Genomic DNA, 18,455 nt, shown 5'->3' on the forward strand with positions numbered 1-18,455 from the left:
CAGAGATGCAGTCAAATGGTTCCTAGCTGTTTCAAATGTGTGGACTCTATCATTTTGCCAGTTAGCACGTCAGGTATGGAGTAAGAGGGCTTCCCTGGTAGCTCAGCTGGTAAAGAATCCGCCTGCAATGCCAGAGACCCCGGTTCAATCCCTAGGTTGCGAAGTTCCCCTGGAGAAGGGACAGGTTACCTACTTCAGTATTCTTGGTCTTCTTTGGTGGCTCAGACGATAAAGAATCTGCCCGCAATGCGGGAGACCTGGGTTCAATCCCTGGGTTGGGAAGATGCCCTGGAGGAAGGCATGGCAACCCACTCCAGTATTCTTGCCTGGAGGATTCCATGGACAGAGGAGCCTGGCGGGCTACAGTCCATGGGGTCGCAAAGAGTAGGACATGACTGAGCGACTAAGCACATGGAGTAAGAAAGAGGATTAAAATCCTGGGTCTGCAAATTACCAGCTGTGTGATTTGTGGCTGTTTGTCAATACAGTGGAGACATTAGTTCTTACTTTAAGGATTGTTACTAAGTAAATATTTATTGAGCTCCTACTTATCACTGACCTCCAAGCTAAGAATTGACAGTCCAGTAGGGAAGGGAAATGTTAGTAAGCCATTACACAAATAAAAGATTACAAATTGTGTTCTGTGCTATAAGTATGGGATGCTATAAGAATGAATAACAGGGAGACCTGATTTGTGTGGGCAGGGTTTGGGAGATGAGCTGAGACATGAAAAGTTGTGGAGGAGTTAATCAGGTCCAGGTGGGGAGAAAAGTTCCCTGTAGTAATAACTGATACAAAGCCATTCGAATTTGGTATAAGATTGTATGTCTTTTTTCTTTCCAGTCTCACAGCCCTCTCACTTGTAGTTCCTTCTGGAAAGATCTCTCCTGAGATCTGATCATCCCATAGTTGGTTTCTCTTCTCATCTAGCTTTTAGTTCACATGACATGTCAGACGGTCCATTCTCGGGACCATCCTTCTAAAGGTAATCCTCCCATCCTCGTCCTTCGCCTTATTTTATTACCTTGCTGTAGCTTCTTCATAACACCTCCCACGGATCAGACGTTCATATTTATTCGTCGAACGTCTCTTCCTCCCCCCATCCCCTTACTTAAATCCAAACCCCAAGAGGGAAGGAATTATTTTTGTTGCTGCAGATTTAAATGTTGAATTCTCAGCGCCTGACATACAATAGTTGCTCAATGCATGTTTGAAAAAAAAAACCCAAAAACAAACGGCTTGCCTCAAGTGTGCACTTGGCAAAAGCCACAAGCGGGGAAGCTGAGAAGCTGGGGGCGGGGGCAGGGCACAGACCCCGACCCTGAGCTCCGCCGCAAGCCTCACCAGCCCTGCACAGCCCGAGGGGGAGTTCCGGGGGCGGGGCCGCCCACCCGGAACCGGAGCGCCGCGGAGGCGGCGGTTTCCGGCGGCGGCGGACATTTCCCGCGGAGGGACCGTCCCGTGGCACCCGGCGGGCCGAGGCGGCGTGGGGAGCGGCGGCGATGGACGGCCACAGTCTGGACGAGTTCCGCCGGCGCTGGCAGGAGGAGCTGGCTCAGGCCCAGGCGCTGAGGAAGCGGCGGCGGCCCGAGGCTGCCGAGCGGCGGCCGCGGCGGCCCGAGGTGGTGTCCGGGCGCGGCGAGCAGCAGGCCTCGGGGTACCTGGCGCTGGCCCAGGGTCTTCTGGAGGGCGCGGGGCGGCCCCCGGCGGCGCGGACGACCCGGGCGGAGAGGCAGGAGGCGGCGAGCCGTTCCCGCTCCCCTCCGGCCCGCGACGCTGCCGGGGGCGGAGAGCAGCTGGTGGACCAGCTCATCCGGGACCTGGTGAGTGGCTGGCGCCTCCCGCCGAGGCACGGGCTGGCCCCCGCCCCGATGCAGACCGCCTAATGAGTTGGAAAGTGACTATGTGGCACCGGTGGGGGAGTGGGTGGGAAAATGAGGTGAGCCTGGCGGGCTACAGTCCACGGGGTCGCCAAGAGTAGGACACGACTTAGCGACTAAACAACAACACAACCCTATGTTTGTGGACGCACTGAGTATCTCTGGAAGGTGTGGTTCCGAACGGGGGGCGATTTTGTCCCCCGTTTTGGTAGTGTCTGGAGACATTTTTGGATGCCACAACTGGGGCGGGGCAGTGTAGGGTGGCTGATAGCTGCAAGTATCTCGTGGGTAGAGGCCAGCGGTGCTGATGAACATTCTACAACGCACAGGACAGCACCCACAAAAAATTACCTGGTCCAAAATGTAAGTACCAGATCGAGGAAATCCTGGTCTGGAAGGGCTCCTAAGCTTGGGGGAGGCAAACCCACCATGCGGATAGGAAGGAATTTTAACTTTTCTCTATATAGTGTTTGGACAATTCAGATTTTTTTCTGACTGTGCATGTGTTACTTCAATTAAAACACAAAAAAAGAATATTTTGATAAGAACTTTCATGCTACTGATAGTGACCATTTTGTGGGACATGAGTATCTTCCAGAATCTGGAGAAAGTCGGAGACTTTTTTTTTTTTTTTTTAATCCTTTTTAGGAGATTGGCACAATCAAGATCACCAGAAACACAGTCATGGTTAGCAGTTGGGGTAAGGCAGCAGGTTCAATGGCTTGATTTAAATTGGGCTCAAAGGCAGTATCTGTGGCTTCCCAGTTGGAAGTAATGCTGTAATTGCCAAGCTGTTTCTAGAAGGAATGGATTATTCAACATAATACATAGTTATATTCAAATAACATTAGTAGCTGTAAGTTTTCACAAAGTTTCTGGTTCTGTGCTCTGCCTATCTCTAAAGTTGGAGGTGACTTTTTTTTTTGGTGTATGTGTTTGTTAAATATTCTCATTTAATGTGTCAATTCTTATATGTGTGAAAATTCATACTGGCATCATACCTGCTTCTGTAGGAAGTATTTGACCACTGAAGTCTGACAGATGTAAAAATTTTTTAAATTTTAATGCCTTGCTAGGTGGCTTATCCGGAGAAGGCAGTGGCACCCCGCTCCAGTACTCTTGCCTGGAAAATCCCATGGATGGAGGAGCCTGGTAGGCTACAGTCCATGGGGTCGCTAAGAGTCGGACGACTGAGCGACTTCACTTTCACTTTTCCCTTTCATGCACTGGAGAAGGAAATGGCAACCCACTCCAGTATTCTTGCCTGGAGAATCCCAGGGATGGCAGAGCCTGGTGAGCTGCCGTCTATGGGGTCGCACAGAGTCGAACACGACTGAAGCGACTTAGCAGCAGCAGGTGGCTTATCACCTGATAAGTTGCCCAGGCCAGGCCGGATCTACACAGAAGTTATTCTCACAGATATGTAGGCAAAGGCAAGACCAGTGCATGGGGGGGGTGAAGAGAAATAGGAATGGGGGTTATTAGGACCAGTAATCCTCCCCACTGAATATGGCATTGTTTTTAGGAGTCACAACAATCCTGGGAGGCAGGTATTGTTGGTCTCTGAAGAAATGCAGGTTTTCTGTAACTTGCTCAGGATTACCCATCTGACAAATTCTTTGGATTGAATTTGGGTCCAGATCTGTTGGACTTTAAATTTCACTGGCTGGGAGTTCCTTAAGCTTGACTTGTTGTGTCAGTTTCCAGAGGAGGGGCCCAGAAACCTGGTGATTGGAATGATCAGGTGAGTTTGAGACATTGTTCTCAGCTGTACCGCATCTTGGTTTGGGGTCCTGATGCTCACTCGAGGCTCTCCAGGCCTAACACTCTTGAGGCACAGGCATCCATTCCAAAAACAGAGGATCCCTTACTTAAGTATCCTAAAAATGGAAGCAGCCTGCCTTCTGGAGGATCCAGGGGACTTTAGAATCGCAGTCTCATCTGTAGTTAAGTGAAAGCCAGCCATGGAGGCTATGCCCCTGATCCCTCTGCTCCCTTGGGAATCAGCACATTGGGTTCTACTAGGCTCTACACTACCATCAGCAGCCTCCAACCTTCGGAGCATCGCTAGTGGTTTTCTTTTGTTCTCTGTACTTAGCAATCATCAGTAACATGGCTGTAAATAAAAAATAAACTAATCAAATCATTGTGTGCTTACTTGTTGTCTCCTTGGTATTGTTAGTTTAGAAACGTGATTTCCAGTTCTCCCAGTGACCCTTTCCAGTGGCTAGCATTAGACCCATTTGGCAAATGAGGTTTAGGAAAGTAATTGACTTAAGGGACCCACCCAGTATCTTCAGTCAGAAAACGATGGCAGCTTTTACAAAAAAGATCTGGATTTGTATTTCAGAGGTTGTAAGTCCCAGAGCCCACAGAGGGCAGGCAGGAATGCAGATGAGTGAAGTAGGCTGTTACTCATTTGATCCTTTTTTCCTAGTTCATCAGGTGTTTATGTTGAGCACAGATTCCAGCCATACTTTTGTAATAATTTGTTTCATAACGACTACGGTTCTTTTTGTCATGTTAAATGGTAAACATCATAAGGGTATAGAAATTGTCCTCATGATATCGCTAAAGAAAAATACTTAACCATTTTTCTTGATGCACAGCCCTCCTCTTGGTCTTGTTTCCCCATTTTTTTTTTAAAGAAACCTCTATTGAATTGTACAAACCATAAATGTACATATTAATGTGTTTCCGAGAGTGTGTATAGCTATGTAAACAGCATCCAGGTTACAGAACAGCATTACTAGCTTTTCAGACCTTTACTTGTGCCATTCCACCCGAGGGTAACCTCTCACCTGACTTCTAACATCTTAAATTTTATCTGATTTTTTAAATTGTATCAGTACGATCATACAGCATGCACTTTTGTGTCTGGGTTCTTGTGCATAGCATTATGTATGAGATTTATCCCTATGAATATGCCACATCTTACTAATTCTACTCTTGATGGGCATTACTGATAACTAGTTTGTTAATCACCAGTTTCGGGCTGTCTGGAAAAGTGCTGCTACGAACATTTTGTACATCTTCCAGAACATATGAACACGTTTGTTGGGTATCTGTTTAGGAGTAGAATGACTGGGTTACAGGGTAGGCATACGTTCTCCCTTAGTAGATATTGACCGTTTTCCAAAGTAATTGTACTAACTTTTTCACTTTTCATAGTAACTGGAATATGTGGAATATGGTGTTTCACTTTTTTCTTTGCCATAAATAGACTCCCACCCAACTGAGATGACATGCGGCAATGAACTTGACCCTAATATGGATGAGATGATAGTGACAAATTGGGGAGTGTATGCTATGGCTGGGCTAAACGTGGGAGTCTTGACCCAGATTAGCTGGTTGTTGCCATATAAGAATGTGGTCCTGGTGTTGTAGAGTCTTTAGGTTTTTTTCTCCTCCCCAGATTGTGATTTGTGTTTTTATGTGGACTCTTACCAGTTTCTTTTTCATTTTTAAAATAATTGTATTTATTTATTTTGTGACTGTGCTGGGTCTTTGCTGCTGTTCGTGAGCTCCCTCTGATTGCAGTGAGTGAGGCCAGTCTTCATTGTGGTGTGTGGGCCTCACTGTGGTGTCCTCTCATTGTGCAGCACAGTCTCTAGGCGCACAAGCTGTAGTAGTTGCTGCACGCAGGCTCAGTAGTTACGGTGCATGGGCTTAGTTGCCCCACAGCCTGTGGGGTCTTCCCAACTGAACCTGTGTCCCCTGCAGTAGGGGGTGGATTCTTAACCACTTGGACCACCAGGGAAGTCCAACTCTTATCAAAGATTTTTTGCTATAATCCCCCCACCCCCAAATTTTGGCTTAAGACTACAAGAATTTATTTAGCTCAGTGTCTTTCAGGGTGGCAGTTTGGGCTGGGCATGGATGGGCTCATGTGCCTGTCTGCGGTTAGCTCCTGTCACTGAAGCAGCTCTGGCTGCGTGTGTGTGTGTGTGTTTGTTGTCTCATCATCCAGCAGGTTAGCCCTGGGTAGACCTTATCAGGGTTATGAGAGTGGCAGGAGGGCAAGTCCTAACCCACAAGTGCTTTTGAAATCTGTGTGTTTGTTATTGTCTCATTGATCAGAGCAATTCATATGGCCACATCCAGAGTTGGAGCTACCCAAATGCTTGAGTACAGAGAATCATGTACAAGTCGAGACTAGTTAATACAACCACCTGCCACAAGAATTCTTCCCTCCTCTAGTTCTCCGTAACACCTCTCTGTGGGCTAGATCTGCCTTGGGCCATGAGTTTGGGATCTATGGTGACTCCTGAAAAGGGAGATTTAGTTCTATTTGGTATGCTCCCCCCCCCCCCAATAAACTCTTGACGTTCTCATCCATTTGACCTGAAAAGGAAATAAAAAGTTAGTACCACCTCCAAACATCCCCTCTTCCCTCTTCTCCCCATCTTTGGTACTCTGTTACACTATCATGTCTTGTATTTTTGGTGCAGTCTCTTTCACTTCAGTCTTCAGTATCAACACTGAAGCAAGAACAGCTAGTAAGTTAGCAGTCAAGAGTGAAATTGTCTCTTGATGGGGTTGTGTTGTAGTGTTACACAGTCAGGTACAGGCCAGACCTTTGATGGACAAGCCCAGCTGAAATGAAAACTTACAAATGATTGCTCTTGAGCCTTCTCTTATGAAGCTTTTGATAACAGTGCTTAGAGACCATCTGTTTTAGGTGGTGAGTTAGGGACAACTAAATTGTCTTCTTGGTATATGGTTGAATTAGTGAAAGAAATGATACGGCCCTGGATAGAATTTTGGAGGCATTGCCTTTTTTTGTCTTTTTCCCCCTTTTCAGTAAACTCAGGGTTCCCATAGGTAGTGGAGCTACATGAGTATAATCGCAAGCATGCTGCTGCATTCTTCACTGTAGTGGTCATGAAATCCAGTTGCTCAGTCTCATTTCTCTTTAGGTGGTGTATCAGGACTCTGGGCAGCAAGCAATCATCACCCAACTCAAATTGGTTTAAAAAACCAAACTGGAATCTGTTGATTCACATAATTGAGAATTTCAGGTGGTGGTTCTTGTTTTGGGTGCTTTTATAATGTATCTAGAAATCTTTACACCTCTCTCTTTTTATCCTCACCCACCCCAGTTTTACTGAGCTATAATTGACATCAGTCAGTTCAGTCTGTCAGTCGTGTCTGACTTTGCAACCCCATGGACTGCAACACGCCAGGCTTCCCTGTCCATCACCAACTCCCGGAGCTTGCTCAAACTCAACGTCCATCGAGTCTGTGGTGCCATCCAGCCATTTCATTCTCTGTCGTCCTCTTCTCGTGCCTTCAAACTTTCCCAGCATCAGGGTCTTTTCCACTGAGTCAGTTCTTTGCATCAGGTGGCCAGAAGTATTGGAGTTTCAGCTTCAGTATCAGTCCTTCCAGTGAATATTCAGGACTGATTTCCTTTAGGATTGACTGGTTTGGTCTCCTTGCAGTCCAAGGGGCTCTTAAGAGTCTTCTCCAACACCACAGTTCAAAAGCATCAATTCTTCGGCACTCATCTTTCTTTATAGTCTAACTCTTATATTCATACATGACTGCTGGAAAAACCATAGCTTTGACTAGATGGACCTTTGTTGGCAAAGTAATGCCTCTGCTTTTTAATATGTTATCTAGGTTGGTCATAACTTTGCTTCCAAGGAGTAAGTGTCTTTTAATTTCATTGCTGCAGTCACCATCTGCAGTGATTTTGGAGCCCAGAAAAATAAAGTCAGCCACTGTTTCCCCATCTATCTGCCATGAAGTGATGGGACTGGATGCCATGATCTTAGTTTTCTGAATGTTGAGCTTTAAGCCAACTTTTTCACTCTCTTTCACTTGCAGCAAGAGGCTCTAGTTCTTCACTTTCTGCCATAAGGGTGGTGTCATCTGCATATCTGAAGTTACTGATATTTTTTCTGGCAATCTTGATTCCAGCTTTTGCTTCTTCCAGCCCAGCGTTTCTCATGATGTACTCTGCATATAAGTTAAATAAGCAGGGTGACAATATACAGCCTTGACGTACTCCTTTTCCTATTTGGAACCAGTCTGTTGTTCCATGTCCAGTTCTAACTGTTGCTTCCTGACCTGCATACAGGTTTCTCAAGAGGCAGGTCAGGTGGTCTGGTATTCCCATCTCTTTAAGAATTTTCCGTAGTTTATTGTGATCCACAGTCAAAGGCTTTGGCATAGTCAATAAAGAAGAAATAGATGTTTTTCTGGAGTTCTCCTGCTTTTTCAGTGATCCAACAGATGTTGGCAATTTGATCTCTGGTTCCTCTGCCTTTTCTAAAACCAGCGTGAACATCTGGAAGTTCACAGTTCACGTGTTGTTGAAGCCTGGCTTGGAGAATTTTAAGCATTACTTTACTAGCGTGTGAGATGAGTGCAATTGTGCAGTAGTTTGAGCATTGTTTGGCATTGCCTTTCTTTGGGATTGAAACGAAAACTGACCTTTTCCCATCTTGTGGCCACTGCTGAGTTTTCCAGATTTGCTGGCATACTGAGTACAGCACTTTCACAGCGTCATCTTTCAGGATTTGAAATAGCTCAACTGGAATTCCATCACCTTCACTAGCTTTGTTTGTGGTGATGCTTCCTAAGGCCCAGTTGACCTCACATTCCAGGATGTCTGGCTCTAGGTGAGTGAAAACACCATCGTGATTATCTGGGTCGTAAAGATCTTTTTTGTACAGTTCTTCTATGTATTCTTGCCACCTCTTCTTAATATCTTCTGCTTCTGTTAGGTCCATACCATTTCTGTCCTTTATTGAGGCCATCTTTGCATGAAATGTTCCCTTGGTGTCTCTGATTTTCTTGAAGAGATCTCTAGTCTTTCCCATTCTATTGTTTTCCTCTAGTTCTTTGCACTGATCGCTGAGGAAGGCTTTCTTATCTCTCCTTGCTGTTCTTTGGAACTCTGCATTCAAATGGGTATATCTTTCCTTTTCTCCTCTGCTTTTCTCTTCCCGTCTTTTCCCAGCTATTGTAAGGCCTCCTCAGACAGCCATTTTGCTTTTTTGCATTTCTTTTTCTTGGCGATGGTCTTGATTCCTGTCTCCTGCACGAACCTCCGTCCATAGTTCATCAGGCACTCTGTCTATCAGATCTAGTCCTTTAAATCTATTTCTCACTTCCATTGTGTAGTCATAAGGGATTTGATTTAGGTCATACCTGAATGGTCTAGTGGTTTTCTCCACTTTCTTCCAATTTAAGTCTGAATTTGGCAATAAGAAGTTCATGATCTGAGCCACAGTCAGCTCCCAGTCTTGTTTTTGCTGACTGTACAGAGCTTCTCCATCTTTGGCTGCAAAGAATATAATCAGTCTGATTTCGGTGTCGACCGTCTGGTGATGACCATGTGTAGTCTTCTCTTGTGTTGTTGAAAGAGGATGTTTGCTATGACCAGTGCATTCTCTTGGCAGAACTCTGTTAGCCTTTGCCCTGCTTCATTTTGTACTCCAAGACCAAATTTGCCTGTTACTCCAGGTATCTCTTGACTTCCTACTTTTGCATTCCAGTCCCCTGTAATGAAAAGGACATCTTTTTTGGGTGTTAGTTCTAGAGGGTTTTGTAGGTCTTCATGGAACTGTTCAACTTCAGTTCCTTCAGCATTACTGGTTGGGGCATAGACTTGGATTACTTGGATAATTGACATAAAACACTATAAATTTAAGGGGTACAGCATGATGACTTGACATAGCTATATATTGCAAAATGATTGTAGTAAGTTTGGTTAACATCCTTTACCTCATAGTTAGCAACGTTTTTTTATTTTCTTGTTAGAAATCTCTCCATTTCTTGGTCCTGTTTTCCTTTTGTTGGCTTTATTCATAGACAGGTGCTCCCCAATTTGGGATAAAATGGCTGCCGGCCAGTTCAGTTTTCTATTCTAGCAGCTAAGCAACTCAGGGTGAAAAAGAGCATGTTTTATGCTCCTAGAGTCATGAACTTTAATTCTCTTTGGTCCATCCTCGAACCAGTCACTGGTGCAAATTGGCCAGGCTCATATCCACTGTCTTCTCCTGCGGATGAGTGGGGTCAGCCTCACCTAACCCATGTTGACTAAGAGTGAGATGATTTCCTAAGAGAAAAGAGGAAATGGATATTGGGCAGAAACAACAGATGACTGCTTTAAGGGGTAAGTGTTCAAAGTGTTTACAGGAATGTAGGTGTTTTCTGTTCATCCAGCATGTATTTATGGATCAGCTAGTTGCTGGGGAATCAGCAGTAAACAGAATGGACACAGTCACAGACCTCAGAAGCCTACAGTCTTGCTTTATTTTTAAACTGAAGTGGTGACATTAATGGATCAGGATGGCCCTGGTTACAAGTCCAGCCTCTGGAATCAGGCAGACTCGAGTTCACATTTAGTCTCTGCTGCTGCCTAGCTGTTTGACTTTGGGCAGTTTCACTTATCCTACCTTACTTCTCAAAAAAGGACGATGCTAGTATCATCTTGTATAGAGGCATGGGACATTCTTAGCACCAAGCCTGGCTTACAATAAGTAGCCAGTAAGTTAAAGCTAGCACTATTATTATCAGCAGTTTTGCGGAAGAGTTTATTATGCTATCTCACTTCCTCTTTGCTAAGAGTTATTCCTGGTAAGCCTCTTGCTTCAGCATCCACCCCCCCTTGGATTGGAATCCCTGAAGCGCAGGTCTGTTGTCCTCCTCCTGTACCCGCCCCCCCCCCCCATGGTACTGAGTGTAGTAGTGGCCCCACCTGCGTTTGTGGAGTAGAAATAATGGGCTGAACTGCTGCTTCCAACAGCAACCTCATAAGGGGGATCTATGGTGGTTAGAACCCTGGTGACCATTCAGAGCGTTAAGATTTGGGTTTTCAGGCCTGATAAAAAAATTTTAATACTGTTGGCCGTTATTTATTGCTCACTTGGTCACTTATTTTGTCAGAGCCTACATCTGTGTTGTCAGCAAGGTCAGTTTGATGACTTTCCTCTTTTTGTTAAACTTAGAAACAAGTAGGGAAACACTAATACAAAATGAGAAGGCAACTGAGTCAAATGTGAACTCATGTGTTGGCCTGCCTGGTGAGACTTCCCTTCCTTTCTGTCCTTTGCTTTCCTTTTAAGGCTTCACTTGATTCTTGTTCCTCTGTTTACTCTCTCCTGATCCCTCCAGCCCAGGGTTCTCTGCCTTCTTCCTTACCCAAACTAAAATGTTCTCCTGTCAGTGCCATTCATTTTTTCCTGTTGTGAATGAGCAGGTGTCTACTTGGGCATGTTTTGAAACTGTCTCTGTGTGTGCAGCAGAACAGTTTGTAACTCAGGGCATCTGTTTGTTGGAAGGTTCTGTTGCATACAGCAGCCTGGGCTCCATTCATCCTCTCCTCAGATAAATCATTAGGTAGCTTGTTGGTGAGCCTGGCAGGTTACAGTTGATGGGGTTGCAAAGAGTTGGACACAACTGAGCAGGCATGCACACGCATGTGCTAGAGAGGGGGCTTCTTGGTACCAGGCTCTCTTCTTGGCACTGAGGCCACAGCAGTGAACAAGACAGAAAAATCCATGCTCTTATAAAGTCCACATTTTGGGCAAGAGGGAGATGGACAATGAACAAATAAATAATGGTTAGGTAGTAGATTCTCTGGAGAAAAATACAGCAGGTAGAAGGGATAGAGTGTGTATATGTTGGGGATTGCTCTATCCAAGAAAGCCCTCTTGGGAAGGTCACACTTACAGAAGTGGGGAGAGATTCAGGGGAGGGCATTCTAGGCAGAGGATGGCAAGTGCAAAGGTTCTGTGTTGGCAAGGGCCAGCTGGCCTCACGGGTCCGTGTGACCTGTGTGGTCACCTAGGGCCCCAGGCTCAGCAGCATATGGTGCTTAGTTTAATGGCCTCTTGTTACCATCTTGAAGTTCGTAATATTAAACAAGGGGCCCTACTCTTCCATTTTCCTCTAGGCTGCACAAATTATATAGCTAGTCTTGATGGTATGAATGTGGTTGGAGAGTTTGGGACCCTTGACAGGGAACTTCTACAAACCAACCATACCCACACAGGCTCCTTTGGGACCTGAAGCTTTTGACAAGGAGCTCCCTCTTCTCCTCCTGGCTTCTCTTCCTCCTGGAGAGAGAAATTGCATCCCAGTGTAGATGAAAAGGGGGCTTTGAAAGCAGAGATCCAGCCTCTTCTGCCTTCCTAGCTTCCCCCATTGCCCAGCCTCCTGGGATTGCCCCAGCTCTCACTACCCCAGTTGCTAAACCATTTTGTGCCCATCCCTTGTCAACGCCTGGGGGGGGGAATCATACCAGTAGGTGGTGAATGATAGTGGCTCTTGAAGTTGGCAAGCCCATTACAAAAAACAAAACATACCATGGATGTTTAATGTGCATCTGCTGTATGCATTGCAGTGTACCTGGTAGATGTCGTAGTGTTACAGTTCAGTTAGATCAACCATGTACGTGATCAACCAAAATTCATTGAATTCCTTTTGTTCTTTCTCATAGTGACATGCAAGGGATTACGTTAAGTGTTAAATGAGAAACTGGCCTTTTTGTGGACTGTTTGGGAGTTTAACCACCCTTTATAGCATTGTTGCTTCAGAGAAATGATTTCTAAGTTCTAAATAAACTGGCTTCCTAATGAACTTGGGAATACCTTGGGGGACTGTCTCTGTTGCTTTTTATAGACTCTAGTTTTTATCCCATTTTATGTGACAATGATATATCTCTAAAAAATTTGAGTTCTGAGTGTTGACATCCTTTCTTATACACCTGCTCATAGTACCACCCCTCCCCCCAGCACTTGGCATGGTCCTCAATTCAGATAGTGTTTTGGACATAAAACATTTTACCTTATTTTAAAAATGTGTTGCTTTTCTTTGTGAAAACATCGCATAGTCATTGAAAAAATATTGAGGAAATTCAGAAAGATGAAAACAAAACGCCTGTCAAGTCATTGCTCAGAGGCTATGGCTGTTAACATTTTGGTGGACTTCTGTCACTTTTTTCCCCCCTTTGTATAAATAACGTGTTTTGAGACGCATTTGGGAACGTAAATGAATACCTGTTTATCTCGACAGTATTTCAGACCTTTTCCCCCCTAATCGACCAACTTTATTTTTCTTAAAGAAAATGCAGGTGAAACCGGAACTTTCCATCCCCTCCTTCTGACGGAGGTTGTGTGGGGCTGCTGTACTCTTCAGCAGTATGTGAACAGTTGAGATAAGTTCCTGTAGAAAACAGTCTCCTTTCAGGGGCAGATTTCGCAGAAACATTGCATATCTATTGTCTAAACTCGAGGTTCTTGTCTCAGTTTCTTAAGACACCATCTAGAGAGAGCTTTCGTGTTCTGTTTGCCCTAGAGATGTATGCTGGGAACAAACCTTAAGTCAGTTTCTTTACTCTTTACTGATTTGGCGCTTAGTAATTATCCCTTCTACCAAACAAGAGAAGACAGATTAAATTTCTAACAGTAAGGCACAAAACCAATCCATTTACAGAATTAGTCTTACATTAGTACATGAGAGCACAGATCGGCCTCCCTGGGGATGGATCTGTTTGCAATTTCTTTTAGCATTTACTGGAGTAAGTCCAGTAGACTTTGGGAAAATCGAGTATTCACTGACTTTGAATTAACAAAGTAACATAACCTCTCTGTGGTGGCTTTTTTTTTTTTTGACTTGATTGGGAAAGGATTGATTTTTATATCTGTCGATAAGTTAGGGTTGTTTCTCAACGTTTGGTTTGCATGAGAATTCCTAAGGAATAGATGCCTGAGCCCCACCCCTGAGAATTTGGGATAGGAGGTCTGAGTGAGACCCTGGGCTTTTAGTTTAAAACACACGCACCCACACAACTCCAAAGATGATTCTGATGTTTGGTACAGGACAGGGGTCACCAGTAGGGGATAGAGAATCAATATCTGAAACATTAAAAAAAAAAGCCAAATTGTATGCTGTCAAAAGGATGTTTTTCTTTAAATTTGAAGGAATGTTAATACTTTGTGGGGCTTCCCTGATGGCTCAGTGGGTTAAGAATCTGCCTGCAATGCAAGAGACACAGTAAGTAAGGGTTCAATCCCTGGTTGGGAAGATCCCCTGGCGGAGGAAGTGGCAACTCACTCCAGTATTCTTGCCTGAAAAATTCCAGGGATGGAGGAGCCTGGTGGATTACAGTCCACGGGGGCGCAAAGAATCAAATATGGTCAAGCATGTACACATTAATATTAATACTTTAAATTTATTGATCTTCCGAATGGTCTTCTGTACCATAGATTTAGCCATCCTAAATTATTCTCTAAACTTTGTAGTCATACTAACACTTTTATAGTATGACAAAGTTTCCTATAATATTTCAAGTGTCTTTTTTTTTTTTTTAGGTTTATTTATTTTATTTTTGGCTGTCCTGGGTCTTTGTTGCTTTGGGCAGGCTTTCTCTAATTGCAGCAGGCAGGGGCTGCTCTTCATTGCGGTGTGCAGGCTTCTCGTTGCCGAGCATGAGCTCTAGAGTGCACGGGCTTCAGTAGTTGCAGTGTGTGGGTTCAGTAGCTGTGGCTCTTGGGCTCTAGAGCGCTGGATTAGTACTTGTGGTGCACAAGCTTAGTTGCTTCACAGCATGTGGAATCTTCCCTGACCAGGGATTGAACCCATGTCACCTGCATTGCAAGGAGGATTCTTCACCACCGGACCATCAGGGAAACCCTTCAAGTGTCTGTTTTCTTCTTAGGATAGCTTAGTTTCTGAAATGACAACTTGTCCATTTCCATATTTAAGTTAGTACAGATATAGTTGTTTAATGTGGCCAATAACTTTTGGGGTAGCGGTATGATGGCGCTAGTGGTAAAGAACCTGCCTACCAATGCAGGAGACACAAGAGATGCAGGTTTGATCGTTGGGTCAAGTAGGAAACGGCAACCTGCTCCAGTATTCTTGCCTGGAAAATTCCATAGATAGTGGAGCCTGGCGGGCTGCAGTTTAGCTGCAAAGAGTCGGACGTGACTGACGCGACTGAGCACCACGGCACGTGCTTCAGAATAGTCTATAGAAGTCTGTGATGGCACCTGTTAGGTTACAAGGTATTTCTGTGCACACTAGTAGCAAGTATTATTATTATCATTTTTACTTATATTTATGAACTGTGGGAAGTACCAAATGAGAGCGCTTAGGACCTTCCTGCTGCTGTGGTTAATTTATACGTGGTTACTGGACTGCAGCCTTGGTCCAGGATGTGGCTCTATCTCCTTGTCCAGTCATGCTGTACCTATAAAAGGATAGCATTTTCAACCACAGGATCAAACATGCTCATAACTCTCAGTCTTTTGTAAGGTGTTTCCCAAGTGCTATGTTACTAGTAGTAACAAAGTGAAGTTTATGAGTGATTTACTTAACCTTGAAGCTCCTCTGTAGTTTTTTGGGTTTTGATGTAATAATGTCACTCTAACTTGCATTTCTCTGTTGCCTCCTTAGTGGAAAGTGAAGTAGGCTGCCTAGTTTAATGACACTGAAGTTGTGCATAAGAACCCTTGGGAGTGTGTTGAACACAGGGCTGCTTGGGAATAAAGGTTGGATTTTCCGTGAAACAGACTCTGAGATGGAGGTTTGTATGCAGGTGGTTTCTTGGGTTGGCCTTGCTGAGGGGTCCCATATTGAGGCCTTTTTACTCAGCCATTGAGCGGTCATTGGCTGCACACTGCCCTTGAAGAGGAAGTGTGACCTGGAATGAGGCAGCTTGTTTGCCCCAGGGCGTGCCTGGGAAGGAATGCAGCTATGAGCCAGTGGCAGGCAGCATCCTGGGCCCATGGGGGGATAAGTGTCGTGGACCCAGACAGGGAAACTGAATGACCCATCACAGCCTCCACTATGAGAGCCAGTGAGAGAATGTCTCACCAGAAGGATTCCAAGTGCAACAGGAAGCTGCAGCGTTTGGTCTCCTGACCTTGGAGGGGTCTACATATTTCTTATCCAAGTGTGCAGCAGGAAACTGCAGCATTTGGTCTCCTGATCTTGTGGGTCTACATATTTCTTAAGATGTGGGGATGTGCACCTCTCTTTAATATATTGGTTTCTTTGTGCTTTTTCCTGCCATTCCTAGCCAGTGGTAGCAAAAGGGAAGTTCGTTTACATGAGTCTGGGACTTGATCTGTTTGGGATTGACCATCATTTTGAAGTTTAGATAATAATTCTCAGAGCACAGTGATTAAAAAAAAAAGTTGGCTTTGTGCTGTTGGTGTTTACATAATTATAATTCAGTGCTTTGAAGCAGTTGTTACCCTCTAGAACTTGTAAGTGATCAAGAACCATCATAACTTTGTGTCAACAGTGAGACCAGTGTGGCGTCTCTGATTGTTTGTTGCTGTGGGAGCCCTAATACCTCCGACTGGTGGTTCACACCCTGCTGGCCGCCTCATTTTCATCCAGTGTGCTCTAGACCAGATCATTCTGCAGTTATTCCTGTGGTATAACCGTCTAGAATTGATGATTCTGTTTTTTAAAAATTTATTTATTTTATTTTTGGTCGTACTGGATCTTTGTTGTTGCACGGACTTTTCTCTAGTTGCTGCAAGCGGGGGCTCCTCTCTAGTTGTGGTGTGCTATCGTCTCTCATTGTGGAGCATGGGCTCTACAGCTGTGGCACATGGGCCTAGTTGCTCTGTGACAGGTGGGATCTTCCTGGGCCAGGGATCGAACTCGTGTCTCCTGCATTGGCAGGCAGATTCCTTACCACTGAGCCACCAGGGAAGCCCTGAGGATTCTTTTTTGAAAGCCATTTTGGAAGAGACCCTGTTGTGTGGATACTTTCAGTGTTCAGACTCCTGAATGACAGCCTCTGCTGTACTGTTCCCTTTCCATTGTTGTTGACCCTCATCTGCTTATTGTGTGACAAGGGGAGACAACTTGCTGTGTAAACAACAAGCTTATGCGGGGGCAAAGTAGAATGTGGACCTAATCAACAAATACTTGTTGAAGGAAAAAAAGGGGCCTGGGATATGCCATTCAAGGAAAGAAAACAGTAATTTTAACAATGGATGATTGCATGCTTAGCCTTGGGTACTTGTGCCAAGTCCTTTCCATGAATTATTTCATTTTATCCTTATAACTGGCCTGTGAATAACAGTAGGTATGCTCACATCTGTTTCACAGATGAGGAAGCTGAGAATCAGATGCATGTAGCCTGGTCTCATGGCTAGTGAGATGGCAGAGCCAGGATGACCAGTTGGAATCTGTGCTCTAAACCCCCACGTGGTACTGCATCCCAGAGGTCACTGGTGTCAGGATGGATGGTGGCAGAGTCTGGAGTATGCTAATGCAGAGGCCTTATTTTCTAGGAGAAGAGAGAACTGGCCAACTGAATAGGCAAAAGGGAGAAGACACCTGCCACGAGAAGTGTGACTTTTGTGCACCAACAAAACTAAAAAATAGAGATGATTTCTCACTCTTCATCCGAATCATGTCAAATCCAGACATCAGCTTATAGGGAGTTCTGAAGGGATGATTGAAGAAAACAATGCTTGGCACATTGCTGGCAGTGGATAAAAAAAAAAAAAGCTGATTATGAGTTCAGTTTGCATGAATGCAGACTTTGCCTTTATTCTCCTTGTATAGGACAGAGAACATTTTTTTCTCTTGCTTCTCTACTGAATGGTTAAGGTAGACTTCTCCACCTCACTGTAGTCAAATAATCCAAAAGAGAAAGCAGAGGGAAGTCCAGGGCTGTGCGTGATAGTCTTGTAATGTGTGCAGCTTTCGTCGACTCCCTCCACCGTTACAATAAGGCATCTGAAGTTGGATCTGGGCAGAGAGAAAGTGATGCCTCTTTTTCTTGATGGGTAAAGTCGATTAGCTGTAGGAGGGGACCTAGCCTGACCAATGACTTTCCTTTATTGTTTTAGGCAAGGATCCCTTTTGTGTTTCAGTTACACTTGCAGATTTTTTTTTCCTGTTGTTTTCAGTACAGTCAACACTTCTGTCCTGACTTAACATTCTGTTCCTTCTTTACCCACCGAGAACTGTCAGCCCTTCCTCCCTTTCTCTCTAGAGAGCCTTCTTGGCCTTCATGCTTATTAGCCTTGTGCTGTTTTTGCAGTTGAATACATTACCTCCTTATGCCCTGGGTACTCCTAGCCCTGAGAGTCCTAAATGAATGGAAACATGATTCCAGAAAAATCTTCACCCTGATTCCTGGTGCCTTAGCACACTGAGACTCTTTCCATGCAGCCTTGCAGTATACAGCTGTTGTATTTGAGTGGTGAATTAATACTTTGGCTTGTATCCAGTAAGTCACTGATGTCACCCAAAGCTTACTAGAAATGAATTTTATTAAGCAAGTTCTGTTGGGACGAAGAGCACCGCTTTCCCCATCTTCACAGGAGCCTACTCCAAAGTGAGCTTTGGCAGGTGGATTCGGGAACAGGCAGAGGGATACATGTGCACACTTGGCCTTTTTCTGTTTCATGCTCATACTTCTTTGTGCTACCAGGATCGTCATGACAGCCTTATCTCTCAAATAAAGCCTGTTACCTCATCCCTAATTGCTTATCCAAAGGCAGGCGAGCTCTAATTTCTCCGCATTAATAAATGACACCGAAGAAGAAACTGCTTTGTTTGCACTGGCTCACTCGGTTAACC

General features: G+C 44.7%; 1 protein-coding gene across 2 annotated transcripts in view; it reads left to right on the forward strand.

Annotated features, from left to right (window-relative positions):
* The first annotated feature begins 1,422 nt into the window (after positions 1 to 1,422).
* FBXW8 (F-box and WD repeat domain containing 8) overlaps positions 1,423 to 18,455 on the forward strand; it is a 117,553-nt gene continuing 100,520 nt past the window's right edge. The window contains exon 1 of one of the 2 annotated variants that reach the window (XM_081539705.1): positions 1,423 to 1,823. In XM_081539705.1, coding sequence (XP_081395831.1) covers positions 1,503 to 1,823 — 321 coding nt within the window. In that variant the 5' untranslated portion in view covers positions 1,423 to 1,502. The remainder of the gene's footprint in view (positions 1,824 to 18,455) is intronic. The other variant, XM_081539706.1, reaches the window with a different exon arrangement.

This window comes from Giraffa tippelskirchi, chromosome 11, assembly GCF_054371585.1.
Source record: "Giraffa tippelskirchi isolate mGirTip1 chromosome 11, T2T-mGirTip1v1.2.pri, whole genome shotgun sequence".
NCBI lineage: Eukaryota > Metazoa > Chordata > Mammalia > Artiodactyla > Giraffidae > Giraffa > Giraffa tippelskirchi.